Below are 18,689 nucleotides of genomic sequence, written 5' to 3'. Positions count from 1 at the left end.
GACAGTTGTCCTGCCCCTTCGAGATGAAATGCCACAGCGAGGGAAGTAGGGCAGCTGCTCTTACCCTCAGCCCAGTTCTCTACTTTTCCACTCTGAACCCAGATAGGCACAAATAAAATTCTGCAGTTGAGAGAGAAAGAGATTTCCGTCCTGCACTAAAGGTAAGTTGCTGTTGAACTCCCAGGCTGTCATTTGCTGGGTCATTGTGTCGTAGCAACTCAGGTCCTGTTTACTGGAGCCTCGGCTGCATTCCTGATATTTGAGACAAGCTGCCGGTGGGTGGAAATGGAGTGTGTGAAAGGGAAGGCAAATCTGAGGGGCCCAGTGGGCTGAAAGGGGACAGATGTGTCTCTAGCAAGAGCTAGGAACCAGACCGTTTTTCTGCTGGAACCAACTTCTTCTCTGGGTTTTTAGATTCCCAGGGAAACCATGGCAGAATTGTGAGAGGGATTTCAGCAGGGTGACGTTTTCTTATTCAATAGGTCTTCTCTTGCATAAATTCTGATTTTAAAAAATCTTCAGAACATTTAGTGTGATTACCTATTAGTCCTTATGGTAAGTACTGTAATATTACCAACAAGGAGAATGGTCACCTTTGTCTAAGCAAAAAATTTGGGCCTTTGACATTCAAAACTGATATATTGGCTCATTTAATTGTTTATAGCTGTAGTCACCCAGTGTATAAAATTAGGGACTTGGTCAGAAATACTTCAGGCCTGCTTTCCTTCGTGGACTCTAATCTAAGCTTTGCAGACTCTAAGTCCTTCCATGGCTTCCTTCAGAACTGGACACAGAGGGTGGCAGTGGGGGATGAGCTATTGTACCCCTGCCAACTTCCTTGTGGAGTCCATCAAGGGGTAGTGCTTTCCCCCACTCTTTTCAACATCTTTACGTGCCCTTTGGCTCAGCTGGTGCAAAGCTTTGGGCTGGGCTGACATCATTATGCAGAACGCACCTAGCTTTATCTCCTCATGGACGGCCGACTGGACTCTCCCCAGATCCATTTGCCAAATGTTTGGAAGCCATAGCTGGATGGCTTGAGCAGAGTCACCTGAAACTCAACCCTTCCAAGACGGAGGTCCTATGGCTAGGAAGGAAGGAGGTGGTACAGGAAGTGTGCTACTTACCCACTCTGGGCGGGACACAACTGAACACCATGCCTTTGGTCAGATATATCACTGTCTATGGAGGTGCGGGTCATGAGGGTAGCCCACCAGGTGTTTCATCATCACCATCAGATGAGGCTGATACCTGTTTTCTGATCACCCAGCGATGATGATCCACACAATGGTCACCTCCAGAATTGACTTCTGTAACTCGCTCTACATGCTCCTGCCCTTGTCCCTAGCCTGGAAATTACAACTGGTCCAGGATGCGGCTGCTAGGGTCCTCACAGGAACACCTTGGAGGGCCCATATCCAGCCAGTGCTGAGGCAGCTGCATTGGTTGCCAGTTGTAGCCCAGATTAGGTTCAAGGTTTTGGTTTTGACCTTTAAGGCCCTTCGCAGTCTGGGACCACCTATTGCCTTATGCCCCCCTCAGAGCTTTATGCTCTGAGGGTAGTAATTTTAGTGATTTCTAGCCCCTGAGAAGTTCGCTGGGCCCTACCAGGACCAGGCCTTTTTTGGTCCTGGCCCCAATCTGGTAAGATGATCAGTGAGAAATAAATCAAAGTTAATAATAATAATAATAATAATAATAATAATAATAATAATAATAATAATAATATGCAGAACCAGGTTTGATTCCCCACTCTTCCTGCTGGGTGATCTTGAGCTATTTGCAGTTCGCTTAGAGCTCGCAGCCCCACCTCCCTCACAGAGTGTCTGTCATGAGGAGAGGAAGGGAAAGGTTTGTAAGTTGCTTTGGCATACCTTCAGATAGTGAAAAGTGGGGTATAAAAATCCAGTTCTTCTTATTCATTGATCTTAGTAGTATAAGCGAAGATCTCCCCTGACTGAGTTCAGAGGTTTAAAGTTCTTTGGAGTTATTTGGTTTGCTCATTATGGAAAGCCAACACCTGCTATCCTGCACCGGAAAACTCTGCTAACAGGTCTGCTCTACTCTGCATGGCCTCTCTTCTCTGTGACTCATCAGTGTGTTTGTTCATTCTGATCACCCTCATCCTATTGTCATCCCAATTCCAGGAGGTCCTGGCAGCAGCTATGGCAAGGGCTATGGATTCAGATGGCGAGCAGGTGGTGCCCGATGAAGACGCCCCAGATGTGAAAGCTGTGCAAGCCCACTATCTTCGCAGTCCTTCTCCTAGCCGGTGAGTGTTTTCACTCAGCCAGAGATTTCTGTCTGTGGGAGGAAAATGTGTACCCTCTTTCGCCTTTCATGCGCTGCCCAGATGCTGCTGAAGAACAGAGCCTAAAGGGATTTCTCAGAAGCCAGGGTGGAGAGCTCATGCATTATTTATCCAATTGAGTCGATGGAGGTGGTCTCCCACAAATGCAGGGCTATGGGGGGAAAGCGTTATTGAAACTTGCTGAGGTGGGACAGAGGCAGTAGAGCCCACCCAGGCTGCTATGGTTTGCATTGGCGTTCTCTCCATTCAGTTTAGATGCAAGCGTTTGATTCAGTCCATTGTACAGACCAGAGAGTTACGAACAGAAGGAGAGCTGAGCCTTGCACAGAAAGATCCCCATTTCAGCAGTGGCTATCAGGATTTCCTTGAACCCATTGCTTAAATTTAGTCTAATAGAAGAAACCCTCCTCGCCTCCCCATACCAGGCATCTTGTATTTTATCACTCAAGACTCCCATCTGCCTTGGCAGTTCCTCCTCCCGGCATTTGTATTAGCTAGTAATTCTGTGGGTGCTTCCTTGGCAGAAAGTCCCATCCAGGGGGACTTCTTTAACAAACCCGAATCAAGATTGCACTGCATATCAAGGCCAATGCACAGAGTATTTGTTTATTTATTTACAAAATTAATATCCTGATTTTCTACCTTCGTCAGGGCCACCAAGCATACCTAATACCTAATTACCTAATAAAGGCACTTTATACAAACCATTACAACAAAACAAAAACACACCTTTAAAACAATTAAGACCAGAGCTAAAATGCACATACAAAAACACTGATTAGGAGCACCAATGTCTAAACACAGGGTAGAAGGAAGGTTCACCAAGGAAACACCGGACAAAACAAAAAAAGTCTTCAGCTGCTGATGGAGGATGAAAATAGAAGATAAATTTCCTTGGGGAGAAAGTCCCAGCATTTTGGTGCCATGACTGAGAAGGCCCTCTCCTGTTTGCCACTCCTCTAATCTCAGCACACAGGATGCCCACAGCGGGGCTTTCAAAGATGGCTGTAGTGGTTGGATAGGTTTGTAAGAGAGCAGGTAGTCCTTCAGGTACGCAGGTTCCAAGTTGCACACCTTCACCTCGAATTGTGGCCAGAAATAAATTGGGAGCCAGTGCAGATGGGGATGACTGGAATTATATGACCCAGTCAACATCCCACATGGAGGTGTGTGATGTAGATTCTTAGATACATCGAGGGCCCTGTTTTGTCAGAATTTCTAATGGAATAGGATCTGCCCATCCCCTCTCTAGAAGAAAGTGGGCAGGTTTTATCAACTGTTGACTACATAAATTACTGCAGGACAGTGCTTCCCAAAGCATAAATCAGACTGTTGTCCTGTCTGCCATCACCTATTATATCATCCATCAACTATCTGAGCAGTAATATCAGGGCTCTCTCAGCCTCACCTACCTCGCAGGGTGTCTGTTGTGGGGAGAGGAAAGGGAAGGCAATTGTAAGCCGCTTTGAGACTCTTTCTGGTAGAGAAAAGCAGCATATAAGAACCAACTCTTCTTCCTCCTCCTCTTCTGAAATTTTCTGGATAAATATGAGGGAATTCATCCCCCCCCCCCTTACATCTGAAGAAATGAGTTCTGACTCACATATGCTCATCTGTTCCACTATATATTTCTGCTAAGGCCTTGGAGGAGGAGCATGTCTCATGGCTTAAGCACTTAACACCCACTCAGGGCAGCTGTCTCACCCCTGAGTCCCTCCTCCTCCAACTGGCTTGAAGATGCCTCTGAAGTTGTGTTTTACCACAGTAGACTGACACAGCTATCCTTCTGCTTTTGTCTTAAGTCTCAGCCAAGTTTTCTTGGTCCTTCACAGAGCAAAGACACAAAATGCTGACCAGCCTTTCTTATAAAGCACAAACGAAGCAGACCTTTATTTATTTCCTTGCTTACTTCATTTATAGACGGCCTTTCTCATTGAGAAGCCACCTTCCAGAAATAAAGGACAGCGCAATAAAAACAGTTTAATACATGCAACATACAATGCAATAGAAACAGTGTAATACATGCTACAAGAAATGCAAACAAACCCAAAAACCCTGGATTGCAAAATTAATAAAGGTAAAGGTAAAGGTATCCCCTGTGCAAGCACCGAGTCATGTCTGACCCTTGGGGTGACGTCCTCTAGTGTTTTCATGGCAAACTCAATACAGGGGGGCTTTTTGCACGGCTTCAAAATAGCACAATGGTTGCTAATTGAAAACGCTACTGATTTGGAATAACGCACGACGTCATAGACAATCTGCAACACTCCTGAAACCGATCAGCAAAAAGCGCTTCGTTGTAGCGCTTTTAGGGGAATCCCAAAAAGTGGATTCACCCTCTGGAAAGCGCTACACTCTTGCAAACAATCTGCAACACTAGCGATAAAGACCTGTGCGTTAACATTGTTGCGGTTTCTTCAAAGTCCCTCCTCCTGAGCCTGTCCTCCAAACTTCCGGCGAAGCGACCGCCATTTTTTTTTCTCCGAGCGAGCGGGGATAAACGCACCAGCGAGCCTCTTTCTGTTTAGAGGCTTCCCTGGCTTCAGTCCTTCACCTTTAGTCACTAAGCACAAACCACATAAAAGCCCGTTTGCTGAAATAAAGTCCCTTTATTTTTTACACATTAATTCAGCCGAAAATCGGGCCCGTGAGCGGGGGGGGGGGGGATTTTTTTTTTATCACTTGAGGCAGCGTGGCAACAATCATACGATCAAACGACAGCTCACATTAGGCAGCTGGATGGGTCTCTCCATTGTAACGAATCTACACAGATTCGTTGCAATGGGTCTGTTTTTAAAAAAAAAAAACCTTTCTTAAAGGGAAAGGGGCTGTTTGGGAGCATGCTAACGGCTGCCCATTGGCTGCTTGACGGCCAGGGGCGGGACAAGCTTGGCAATAGCGCTTCCTTTCTAGCGATTTCTGCCGAGACCGGAAGCCTGTGGGAAACGCTAAAAAACGCAACTGATTCCACTACAAAGGCAGGTATGCATAACGACGAATTCCACTATTTTAAATGGCGATTTTTCATTCCGCAAACAATTTGCAACAAAGATCCCCGTGCGTAAAGGCCCAGGGTGATTTGCCAGTGCCTTCCCCAGTCATTACAGTTTACTACAAAATTACTACACGGTAGTAAAAACAGCCTATAACGTGCAGCAATGCAAGAATAAACCATTTAAAATTTGACATACATTAAAGTTAGAATCTTGTTCACTTTGTGAACATTGCTGAGGGCCAAAGGACCAATTTGCTGTTTTCCGAAGCACTGTAAAGTCCACTCCTAAGAGACATGCAAAGATGCAGCTGGTTTTGTAACCCTGATCCAGATTTTAAAATTTGTGTACTGCCATGATTGGCAATGAGAGTAGGCACTGCTAAGCCAAACCATCTGTCTTTGTTTCAGCCTAGCTACATTTGGCCAGGGTTTTTTTTCTTTACATATGTCTCATTTGCATGTGCATAGTTAATAATTCCTGAATCCAACAGCAATTGCTTTTTTAAAAAAGTAGTTGCAAAGTTTTGTATATTGGGAGCTGTCGATGCTATTGTGGTTCCCAGGTTCCCCATTCACTCTCAGTATAAGAAGTTTGAGGATTCAAACATGAAGCTGCTATCCCTCCAACCACATGACTTGAGCTTCCTGGGAATAGTCCCTTTTTTCCATCAGGAGAGCTATGCAGAAGCATAACAGCATAACGCCCATTGATGGGGCATGAGGTCTAGCTGCCTCCTGGTTCATCTGCCCTTCATGGACTCTTCGGCCACTCCTGTCCTAGTGGGTTTGAAGGACCAGGGGCTTCTTCATAGAGGACATTCCTTGATATGGGGCTTGGAGGTAAATAGGTGTGGCATTAAATAGTCCCAGTTTCAGTCACTGGCTTACCTTTGCTTTTCAGGCTGCAAGAGCTAAGGAAGCCTTTTCATTGTCCAAGACCTTGGACAGTTGCTGCCAGTTTAGCATAGATAGTCCTGAGCTTGATGAACCAATGGTCTGACGTATAAGTAGATTAATTTATTATGGTGTAAAGCTGGGGGGGAGGAACACCTTTCCTATATGTTCCAGTTAGCAAAGTCCAGCAAAAGTCCAGTGGTACCTTAAAAATAAAAACCTAACATTTCTGTCAATTTGAGGGAATGAGCTGTGACTCATGAAAGCTCAGCAGAACCTTTGCTTTATTTTGCAATAACAGAGGACTACCTCTTTGAAATAGCCAGTTAACAACCCTGAGACAGAGAAAAATATCCCTCCTTTGAAGGCTCCAGCTGTCCTCCCTCCTACCAAGATCCATGCTGGCTGAAGAGCAACTGGAAGGAGAACAGCTTGGGTTTCTGAGCTGGATTATGCAGCATTCTCCCCCCCCCCCCTGCAGCCCTAAATAGTTCCATATATGCAACATGTCAGTAGCTTCTTTAAAGATTCTCTATCTCTCATTCTCATCCAGCAGTGACAGGGGTTGTAATCTAACGTCACAAACGTTGCTCTTCTCTCAGCGCCCCCCCCATTTTAATATACATTAACCAAAGTCAAAGCTCTGCAGTATTTTGTGTACTTGACCCTTGGCTAGTATGGCTCTCTCATGTTCCTGGTCTTCTCAGCTGCCACTGGCTTGGGAACCAGGCTGTCCCGATAATGTTTCATGACCAGTTGCCATAGAGACCAGTTCTGATTAGTGTAGCTGTCAGACAGCCTGTGTTTACCAAACTCAGAGACATCTGGACCCTCTAGAGCAGGGGTAGTCAAACTGCGGCCCTCCAGATATCCATGGACTACAATTTCCATAAGCCCCTGCCAGTAAACGCTGGCAGGGGCTCATGGGAATTGTAGTCCATGGACATCTGGAGGGCCGCAGTTTGACTACCCCTGCTCTAGTGCAGTGGTCCCTAACCTTTTTATCACCGGGGACCACTCAACGCTTGATAATTTTACTGAAGCCCGGTGGGAGGGGGGTAGTTTACTCCTCTACTCTCAACCACTGCCCTAACGCTCTCTGATCGTTGTGGTAATGTTTAAACTTCCCTTCAAAATAAGATACAGACATGCCACAACAATGAACATAAGGAACATTTTATTTTCATGGAAATTTTAACTCATGACAATGACAAATCAATGGGAACACTGAGCTTGTTTCTCTGCAACAAGATAGTCCCATCTGGGAGTGATGGGAGACAATGACACCCGAAGTGTGTTGTATAGAGCCGGGGGAGATGAAGTAAAGGGCTGGGGGGGGGAGAAGGCGTCCTTTGCGGCCCACCTCGAATTAGTCGACGGACCACCTGTGGTCTGCGGCCCACAGGTTGGGGATCGCTACTCTAGTGGATAAGAAAGAAACATCTTCCTCGATAAACAGACAGCACACACAGTCAGCTCCATAACTTGGCCACAATGGTAGGCACTTGTAGCAAAGGATATTTTCACTTCTTGCTTCTTTCCTTTTGCTTGGACTCTTCTTGCTTCTTTCCCTTTAATTCCTCACATGGTTGTCCATGTTGGGCCAGCAACCCTGGAAACAGCAATGTTACAGTTGCCTCTGAACTGTCCCATGCAAGGCCTTCATCTCAGATTTTGAGCCATCTGTGCTGCCAATAGCACACTGTGTTAAAACCCCTCTCCCCCACACATCAAAGGCTATTTATCAACTGTACGTATGTAATAATTTTTTTAACCAACTTCTCAGTAACGTTTGGGCAACAATGTAATTTGGGTAACCGTAGATCATTGTCGATCCCATTTTATAAAACAGAAAATGGAAGCAAGAGACTGGAAGCCAGTAAATAGATTTACACGAGGAATTTTTCCATAGAAAAGTAACCATGGAATTAAATGTCCATTAATTCCTTCCATTATTACTTGTTCTTACAAAAGGGTCTCCACACGATATAATCAACATACACAATAGGACATTACCAATAGCCACCTGTGACCCCATCTGAGGATAGCTAAATCTATGGATCAGGACCACGTGGAGGCTAAAGAGGTTTTTCAGCAAACTTAGGAACTCTACAGATCTGCAGAAAGATGTATAATTTTTTAAAGAAAAATATGGGGATTTAAATCCCCCCCAACGCGATGTCTGCACATGAGAGATAACACACTTCAGAAAACCACTCCGGCCAGCCACCGCAGCTGAGGAGGACACTGGTGGACCCTGTTAGCCACCATGGGTTTGGTGTCAAAGGATCCTGGCAGCCACAGCAAGCCTAGCCACAACAGAGAATGCTGATAGCTGTGTGGGCCCAGTCAGCCACTGAAGTCCTAGGATCAAGAGAGTAGGACGTCAGCTCCGGGGCTAAGTGCGGGGTCAAGTGCCACTGCTATGGACATCGGCAGCAGCTTCAGGCCCAGAGTACTGGCAGCAGAGGCTGGCTCTCAGGCCAGTCTTGCCAGCTCAGCAATGGGGTGGGGCGCGGGATTCTCCCCCACAAGTCTCACAGGCCTCCCTTCTATAAATAAACATCTTGATGCACGACATTTGAACACATTATCCGAAAAAGAGTAACTGTGAAAGCATTACAGGAAAATGTAGCTTTGTTTTGACATTTTCCTTTAAAAACTTGCCCAAAGACAGTCCTTTTAGCTGTCTCTTCGCCTACCAGCTTACCAGAACAGATTTTTAAAAGCTGCTCTGTTCTGAAGTGGTTGCAAAGGACTACTATATCAAATAGGAATGCAAAAAGCATTGGCAAAGTATTGCTTCAAGCAGTTGCCATTGATCAACAGATACTCCGTGATATCTGACACAGACACCGAGAGCATCTTCATGGAGCCCATCCATCTGTCATCTGCCGTGGCTGCCAAACAGATCATCAATGAAGGTAGGGGAAATGAGTAAAGTAATGAAAATAATAGTGGGCTTGAGAGGGGGATGGGCTGGTAGATGGATGACCCATTTGTTGCACAGAATTAGGCAAGTTGATCTCTGGTTCTTTTCAATCAACACTACCAAGAGGGCTTATGGGATGTGGACGAGTGTAATGGTCACCTCCTAGACCATTTCAATTCATGCTATGTAGGCCTACGCTTGTGTCTGATCTGGAGGCTTCAACTGGGCCAAAACGCATCAGCACAATTCCTTAACAGAACCAGGTGGAGAGAGCATGTTCCACCAGTTCTCTCCCAGCTGCATTGGCTCCAAGTTGAATACCAAATCAGGTTCAAGGTATTGGTACTTACCTTTAAAACCCTCGTCATGTGCCCATGTCAATCTCTGCTGGGTTTCCAGGGCTGGAGGTGAAATCCTCTACTTCAGCCCTCCCTTCCTGATTCTTTCCTGTTTACTCTTTGCCTCACTGCCAGAGGCAAGCGGTATCCCTGTGTTCCCCTTTGAAACGTTAAACAACCTTTGTAGTGACTAGAAGCAGGACAGCTGGGGAGAGAGCTCAGCCCGGCAGGCACCAGTTTTATCACTTCTTGAGTTCAAATACCTTCTCTGCCTTTGGATTACTTTTTATTATTATAATTTGTATGATGTAAATTGCCCTGAGCCCTTGGGAAAGGTGGTATAAAAATTAATAAATAAAATAATGTTGGGGGTCCTTGTCACATTCAGTCCAGGGGTCGGGGGGAAAGAGGGTCCACGGCTTGGGAAACCAGTATAGGAAACAAGGTCTAGATTTCTAGGTTTGTAAAAACAAGCGGAGATTAACAAGAACGGAGTAGAAGACAGCAAGACAGGGTGTTGAGCAATGTTGCTTGGCATGATCCTTTTATCTGCTTCCTTTTGCTGATTTACTCTCCAAGGCCCAGGTGTTGCTTCTTCCCAGCGGATTTTTCCTCCTCCAAATATAGGTTCGTTTCCTGACAGCCTGTCAATCCTGATCCCGTAAGTCACCTCCAGGAGTTAACATTGATTGCTGCTGCATGATCAAGCAAGCGCTCTGCCTTCTCTGTAAAGTTGTCAAGCGCTCCTTCCTTCTGAGGCCCAGGCTTCTGCTAGTGGCATATTTAGCCTGTTTGGTGCCTGGGACAGGCAGGTGTGCGGGGTTCAGTGACACAGGACAGGCAAGGCTTGGTGACACAGATGGTAATGGTCAGGACTTGGTGACACAGGGATCCACTTGATGGGAAGGGGGCGATGCCACTGTTTGCTGCTCTCCAGTCTCTGGACAGTGGGAGTCATAGACGATGAATGCCATGTGTCCTGAACAACCTTAAGCCTCCCCCACAGGCTCCTTCCTCACCTTGCATAGCACACCACTTCAGCCCCTTCTTCCATCTCTCCCTGCTCAGGCTGCTCAGAACAGTGGCAGGGAGGGGGGGGGGGACTGCTGCCAACTCTCTTCTATGTCCAGCCCCAACTCAGCAGTAGGTGCACAGCTTGGGCAGCGAAGGAGAGCCTGGATTGGAGGGCTGTGATCAGTGGTTCCCCCTGTAGAGAGGGGAGCTCCCAAGAGGAGGGCAGAACCTCTGGGCTTGATGGGCCAGCCCCCTGAGCCAGCCTTGACCTCTGTTTCCTGAGGCCGCTGGAGGTGTTGAGGCAAACGCTTCCTTGGAGGCTGTGAAGTGCCCAAGGGAGCTCCCCCCAATGTGGCATCTAGGACATGTGCCCTGTTTGCTGCACCATAGATATGTGCCTGGTGTCCTTCCTTTCTCTTGCCATAATGAGCACCTGGGCCATGACTGGGAAGTGTTCTTGCTTCCCCTGTTGGGTCTGCTTTTTCATTCAGCTGCTCAGGTGGGTATTCTGATTTCCAGGAGGAGGTGGCAGCTGACATCTTCCTCCTACATAGATCCCTGTGTATGTGTACAAACTTGAGGAACCAGAAGCACAGAGGAGCATTCCTGTATGCACAGATCACATGCAAAAAGACTTCTTCTTTCCTACTTTTTCCGGCAACAGTAATGGCTAGTATCCATTCTGTTTTGCATACAACTGTTTATAACAGGTCCCACTGTGTTACAATTAAAGTTAAGTTTCATTGCTATTTTGTACTCTCATATCCAGATTCCTCTTTTTCATGAAAACCTAAAACAAAATACTAAGCGTTCTTGTGAGAAATGTGGGAAGGCCAGGGTAGGGCCCAATGGTATGCACAGAAGTTGGGTGGGGACTTGCTTTGCAAGGCTCAAAGTAAATTGACCGTGTTCCCCCCATACCTCCACCCTTGGCAGTTTGGCTTCAAACTCAGTAATTTGGAACGCATTTGTAGAACCTCTTTTTTTCTGACAGATTTGTGGACTCATCAATCCTTGAAAGTTAATAGCGTATTGAAGGTCGTTTGCTTTCACATTTTGTTGAAGAAGAAGCCAAAACATTCCACTTTAACATTAGTCATAGGGAACTCTGACTGTTGTTGCAGGGACATCCCTAAATTCTAGATGAAATACCTTCCTTTGTTGAAAAGAGAATCTGTTTGACACCAATACAATGATGAACAGAATACCACAGGTTGCCACTCAGCTAAATTGATAAACTCAGTGCGTACATAGTTCAATCCAAGGGGATGGATACTGGGCTGAGCTGTCTTTAAAAGAAGCTTCAAAGATAAACAGCACCAGAACATTCCTTGCAATTTTGAAACCTATGAGTTTGGTTCATTCTAGAGCTGAAGACAAAGGAGGTGAAAATAGACTCAGCGTGTCCAGGGATGTTGGAATCTGCAGAACAGCTACTGGTCGAAGATCTATACAATCGTGTCAAGGAAAAGATAGATGACACTAGTTTGTTCAACACACCATGTGTGATGGACTTGCAGAGGGCTCTTATGAAGGATCGGCTTGAAGCCCCACGGGAAGCCATTGATGAGGTCTGGCCAAATATCTTCATAGCAGAAAAGTGAGTAGGAAGTCCTTTTCTCCTTGAATAAAATAGTAAGAGCTGGTTTTCTCAGTCTTTCAAACCTCCTCAATCCATCCAATCTGTATGAAACTTATAGTGAGTGAAATGCCAATTCAAATGGTCAATTCAATTCAATGCCAATTCGTAGTGGTAGTATGTGTTATGGTGTCTTTTTTTAATGTATTTTTGTAACAGTGCATTTTTAATCCTGATTCCTAGTCCATATTCCTGTGAGTCATGTAGTGCCTTTATGACTTGGATGCAACTGTTTGATGATCCAGCACAATATCATGTACCTAGTGTACCTCTGAGACTGCTGCAGGTTTGGAAAAGAGTGTAGAGGGAACGCTGAATCCTTTTCTCCATGTGTCCCAATCCTGCAGTCCAAATCAGGCACCACATATAGGGAAATTGAGGAGAAAACACAGCTCACATGTGACAGCATCACACTGTGAGATTGTCCAACCCCTCAGTTTTCATTGCCTGCAAGTTGTTAGGACTGAGAAATTCAAGCATCATGGCTTGTGATTTGCATTACCACATTGCCTGGTAAGACAGAAGGATGTTGGTTCTAATCTAGCTTGCATTCACCAGTAGCTGACATGTTCAGAGTAAGGGAGATCACAATCAACATTTTGAAAAATAACTGGTAGCAGTACTGCTGTACACAAAATCAGGTAATTTTTACACAAAGTATTTTAATGTCAAAGGCATTTTCATTCTTTGTCACAATTTTCCCCATGTTAACTTCTAGAAATCATGCAATTAGGTGGCGATAGACATAGCCATCATATGCCCAAATGCATTTCTTGCAGCTCTGAAAAATTATGAATATACTTTTTAAAAAAATGCTGGAATTCTTAAGGAATCTATACAGAAATTTTGTGATATAGGTTGAGCAATGCAGGGTGGAATATATGTGGCCTATATTTGTTCTGTACCTCTGCCACAGAGCCCAGGGGTATTTTATTAAAAGAGCTCTCATTAACAAGCCTTTGAAAATGCAATAATTTATGTATGTATGTATTTATTTTATGGTCTGCCTGTCTCACTGAGATTCAAGCTGGAGAGCTGGGATTAGGGAATAAGACTTCTGAGATTGAGTATGTTCCAATACTCACCAAAAAATGATGCACATCTTTCAAGCTTTGTTCTTGACATTCTGATATTACTCTAACCACATGTCAGATTGTCAGGAAAGACAGTGTCTACACCAGTTCCTCATTAGCTTTGTGTTTACTCTTTCCACTGCATTTCATCGAGCTAAAAGATTTACTCAGAATCTAATATTTCTTTCTTTGGCTTGAAGGAGTGTGGCAGTGAATAAAGGTCGCCTAAAGAGACTAGGAATTACACACATCCTTAATGCAGCTCATGGGACTGGCGTATATACAGGACCAGACTTCTACAGTGGCATGGATATCCAGTACTTAGGGATTGAGGTGGATGATTTCGCAGATGTGGACATCTCTAAACATTTCCGACAGGCTGCAGAGTTCCTTGATGAAGCACTACTAACCTATAGAGGTAAATGGGGAAGCAGAGCTAACATCAGAACTCTTACCACTGATATATTATTTGTGATGTAGTATTATTTGTACTGAAGTATTATAGCCCTTTTATACACAAGTATCATTTCTATCCTTCCAGAAGATTTTTTAAAGGTTACAATAATTGAGATTATCATTATATTACAAGCTACAACTCAATAATTAATAAATGATCTATAAGTAATCATGGAAAACATCTGAGATACAAGAAGGATTAATTTTTATTTATTCTACCATTTTATATTAAGCAATGTAATGTAATTTTTAATATTTAGTTTTTTAATTACTCCCCAAATATTGTTCTTGAGTAGATTTACACCACACTTCACCTATTTATCTACTGCAGTGAATACAATTGAGGAAAGATATTTTTATTTTCCAAAAGCTGGGGATATCCCACTCACAATTCAGCGTACGATTTCAGTTATTAATCAAAATTTACATTTAGTCTTTTTATATCAATAACATATAAGATGATTTTTCACTTTTCAAAATTTGAACCTTTTAAACTGTAAATGTTCTATCGTAAAATTATTGTATTAGATTCAATTTTTTTTTAATTATAGGGAAATGGGAGACAATTACTGCTCGGTGATTAAAGTCACCCCAGGAAAGGGTTATGTGAGCTTCATTTATGTTGTTTGTAAAATGCTTTCAGATGTTTATGATGAAATTTATCAAGACATTAAAATAAAGACTAAAGAGGACAGAAAATATGCCATGCTGGTCTCTAATATAAACTGATCCAGAATTATTCTATTATGACACTGTGTAATTTTACTTTCAGGAAAAGTCTTGGTCAGCAGTGAAATGGGAGTCAGTCGTTCAGCCGTGCTGGTAGCCTCATATCTGATGATCTTCCATCACATGACCATCTTGGAAGCTTTGATGACTATACGTAAGAAACGGCCCATTTATCCCAATGATGGCTTTCTGAAACAGCTGCGGGAACTTAATGAAAAGTTACTGGAGGAACGGCAGGAAGAAGATGCAGAAAATTCTGCGGATGATGAAACAGGTAGCCAGATTTCTGTTGTTCAAGCAGGAAGTTGTTCCTTGTTGTCTGGCCTAGAGGATTCTGGGAGTGTCATGGGAGCCAAAGTCCATTCTATCATGGTGGAGGAAGAAGACACAACAAGCCTCCTGGGAAGTGTTATGAGCACCTCATCTATGGCAAAATCTACTTTGTCTTCCAAACAGCCAATTCTTATCAGTGAGGAGGAGGAAGAACAGCTTTATGAAGAATGGAGGAAGAAGCAAGGCTTGCCTGCAAAGGAATTTTCAAGCAAGGATGGAGAGAGTAAATCTTCACATCCTGCATTCCAGGTACAAAAGGAATCTGAGGAGGATATGGATCAAATGATCCAGGAATGGCGGTGCAAAAATGAGAAGTACCAAATGGAAACTTACTTGTTTCCCAAGGAAGAGGGTGATGATTCTACCGTGGAAAGAAGACCATATCCAGTAGATGACATAAGTGATACTGAAAGTTTAAGCAGCCAGGAAATCAAGATCTTGAAACAACAGCTGGAAGCGAGTAGTATCAACAGAATGAGAAGAGGGCGCACAGACTCTATGTCTACAGAAAGCAGCTGGGATATGTGGAATGAAAGGATGATGGAGATAGAGAAGGAAGCTGCTCAAAGATATCATTCCAGAACTAGGCATAGTGATGAAAATCTGAACCTTGAAAGAGGAACAAAGAAAAGAGAGATAGATGAGGAAAGCATATTATCTGATGCTAGCTCTTTTTATAATTTCTGTCAAAAGAATAAAGACAAATTAACTGCTTTAGAACGATGGAAGATCAAGAGAATTCAGTTTGGTTTTCACAAGAGAGATTCAGAAGCCACTGAGCAATCCAAGGATGAAAATGGTAGCGAGCAAAATAAAGAGGCTGCAGAGGAGGAGAAGAAGAACTTGTCAGATATCAATCTGACAGCCTACCAAGCCTGGAAGACAAGACATCAAAAGAAGGTGGGCAGTGAAAATAAAGATGAGATTGTAGATCTTGTTGTAGTTGAAGATTCTGCTTCTGCTAGGAGAAAGCAGAGACGGATAGAGTTACTCGAACACTCAAAAAAAGTTCTGGAAGAAAGTCAATCGCTTTGCAGCTGGGAAGCAGAAAGTGCCATGAGTGGAAGTATCCCATTGTCAGCCTTTGGGTCATCAGTAGTTTCTGTGAATGGTACAGAGGACTCTGCCTCAGCTTTAAGCATGCAGACAAACAGATCTTCTTTTTCTCAGGCTAGAAGCAGTAGTGGGGTCATGCCAAGTCCCACGGTAGCATCAGGTGTGCCCAACCTCCCAGTTGGCCCAGATAATTCAATATCAATGGCCAGCATTCAAAATTGGATTGCCAGTGTAGTTAGTGAAACTATTGCTCAGAAACAAAATGAGATCTTAATGTTGTCCCGCCCACCATCAGTAGCAGCTTCTAGTGTGATATCAGGAGACCATTGTAGACATCTGGAAGATGATAAGTCATCTCTGCTGAGTGCACCAAGCAGTTCTCTGCTTCAACAGCAGGACACCCAGTCCATCCTATCTTGTAACACCTCCGCGAGTGGAAGGCTAGGAGGGCCCAGCTCAACTAGGAAAGTGACGCAGACAAGTAAACCTCTGTATAGTCTCTTTGCTGATGAGATTGACCTGAAGAAACTGAACAGGAAGGAAAGGGAGATGCAAATGGACATGAGAGAGAAAATGTCAGATTACCAGACTGAAAAGTTGATCAGTGACAATAAACGTAGCACTTTATTTAAGAAGAAGAAGATCAAGGGAGATGATACAAAGACAAAAAATGATACAGGAAACTTAATTGGTGGCATGAGGTACCCAGTGGACACAGATCTCGACAGGAGTGACGCAATTTCCACTCTCTCGGGTGAGCTTGCCTGTGCGGGGGCTATAAAATCAGAGGTAGAGAATAATGTAAATAGGTGGCTCAAGAGTTTGAAGGCAGAAGAAAAGTCCTATCAGGATTGTCCTAATAACAGTGAACAGAAATATGCAAGATCATCCACATTTAGAAAGGTGGATAGTGAAGCTTCTAGTTATAGATATTGCCGGTCCCAAAAAGAAGAAATGGATTGCTCCTCAACCTACCAAAGCAGAGATAACATGCAGAGAACTTCATCACAATTTGCTTCTGCTCAAGAAGACAAAGAAGCACACAGATTTACGCACTCAAAAACCAGTGAGGCAAGTTCCAGAGAAGCAAGTCCCGAGCCCTATTTCTTCAGGAGAACTCCAGAGCCATCAGAATCCCATGAACCATCTCCACATGGTCGAATCAGATCACATAACTTTGAAGAGTGTGAGGAAGAGTCTGGTTCAGATGTATCTGAATTTGGAGCCAAGAGAAAATTCACCCAGAGCTTTGCAAAATCTGAAGAGAACACAGACGAAACGGTGGAAGAAATGAAAGAGTGCTTTGCCTCAAGGCATTCCTTCAGACACAGGCAACACACTCGCAAAGAGGAGGAAGAAGAAATGGATGATGATGCCATCATTGCTGCATGGAGAAGTCGACAAAAAGAAACTAAAGCAAAACTCCAGCGCAGGAGAGAGGAATAATTGAAAACAAATTCACGCTATTGCTACTTTCACTTATTTGGAAGAAAGCCTTCCAAGCTTTTGCAAAGCACCAAAAGTTAAAATTCCATTTTAATTACCTATCATTAACTTTCATCATCCTTGCCATTTACCAGATCGTAATCCTATCAATATCATTATATCTACACTCCCTCTCTGAAAGAATTTAAAAAAATTAAAACATGATTTTCCCCAAGAAAGAGAGATTATATGCCAATATCATTGTTTTATCAAGATTAGAACAGGAACAACATAAATGGCCTTTGTTTCCAAAATTCTTTTATTTTTTTCTATCCTGTTCCCATGTGAAAAGTACAATTGAGCTTTAAATATTCATTTGCTTCTAAAGCCCAAAGCATGGTCTCGTTTCTGTGTATCTATAGAGAATACTGCAGTGGGAATATACTGAACATTTGTTCCCATGACAACTTGTCACTGTGCAAAATATCAGTCATTGGTCATATGGGGAGAATTTGTTTGTGATTTTAATTTGGTTTGCCATAAAGAAAGTGACCCTAAAGATTAATAATTGAACAATATATTTAACTTCATAGAACATACACAATGACGGCAGGTATCCTTTTAAAATGTAAAAGGCTACATTTTGATGCATGTTCAGTGCAACTGATAGAAGCTCTTTACTGAAGTATGCTAGTAAAAGATATATCAACAACTTTGTATGTCTGCTGTGTACGAACTGCAAGAGCCTCCTATGAGAAAACAGGCCAGATCCAATCCGGTGATGAGAGCAGCTCTCTATAAATGCTTCCAAGTCGCAGTTCTGCCCACTGCCACTCCTGGTCATAAACTTGCCCCACCCAGTGTCTGGCTGAAACTTGCCCAGCTTTTGCTAGTGTCTTGCCTCATATTGGTTCCTCGAGTGTTATCATCATCTCATATAAATCAGGAAGAGGCAAATAATGTCTCAAACCCAAATAATCTTTGCAGTCCTCAAATATACTTGACCCTCCTGCTTCCTGTTCTCCTTTAGCTTGACCTGTCTTGCAGGCAGAGAGGGCAGCCCATCATTCTTCAAATGAGAAGTTTGTTTTAAGACAAAAGGGCATTTGATTCTTTTTAACGCGAGCAAAGATAATTCAACCTCATCTGCCCTTCATGTGCTTTCGCCTCCTTCTGCTCTTTTTGGGAGCAGGTGAGTCCATCCACTTTCATATTTTCAAACAAAACTCATGAAAGGGCCATAAATACCATGACTCGTTAAAATGAAAGCTGTTTTCTCTTACTCCCAGGAGACCCCTTTCTGAGAGAGGGGCAGAGAGAGTTCAACTCTTTGAAGAATTCTTTTTCTGTTCAAGTAGCTGCCTCTGAAGGCCGTCTTCTGGCCTTTGTTTCTAATGTCATCTTGAACAGCCTTTGCTGCAGCTCTTCTCTGAACTGCTTTGGAAAGTATGAAGGAGGATCAGCTCAGGGCAAGGGAAACCATTTGGTTTGCAC

The 18,689-nt window shown here is 43.7% G+C and overlaps 1 protein-coding gene across 1 annotated transcript; it reads left to right on the top strand.

The window, feature by feature from the left end:
• STYXL2 (serine/threonine/tyrosine interacting like 2) lies at nucleotides 1-17,907 on the top strand. Its single transcript, XM_077342269.1, has 6 exons — nucleotides 1-161; nucleotides 2,148-2,272; nucleotides 9,030-9,124; nucleotides 11,853-12,084; nucleotides 13,397-13,614; nucleotides 14,425-17,907. Exons 2-6 carry the CDS (start codon nucleotides 2,166-2,168, stop codon nucleotides 17,214-17,216), a joined length of 3,444 nt encoding a protein of 1,147 aa, XP_077198384.1. The 5' UTR covers nucleotides 1-161; nucleotides 2,148-2,165; the 3' UTR covers nucleotides 17,217-17,907.
• The last annotated feature ends 782 nt before the right edge of the window (nucleotides 17,908-18,689 follow it).

Source organism: Paroedura picta, chromosome 6 (assembly GCF_049243985.1).
Source record: "Paroedura picta isolate Pp20150507F chromosome 6, Ppicta_v3.0, whole genome shotgun sequence".
Lineage (NCBI taxonomy): Eukaryota > Metazoa > Chordata > Lepidosauria > Squamata > Gekkonidae > Paroedura > Paroedura picta.
Note: the sequence above shows the minus strand (reverse complement) of the source record. Positions and strands in the feature narration are given on the sequence as shown.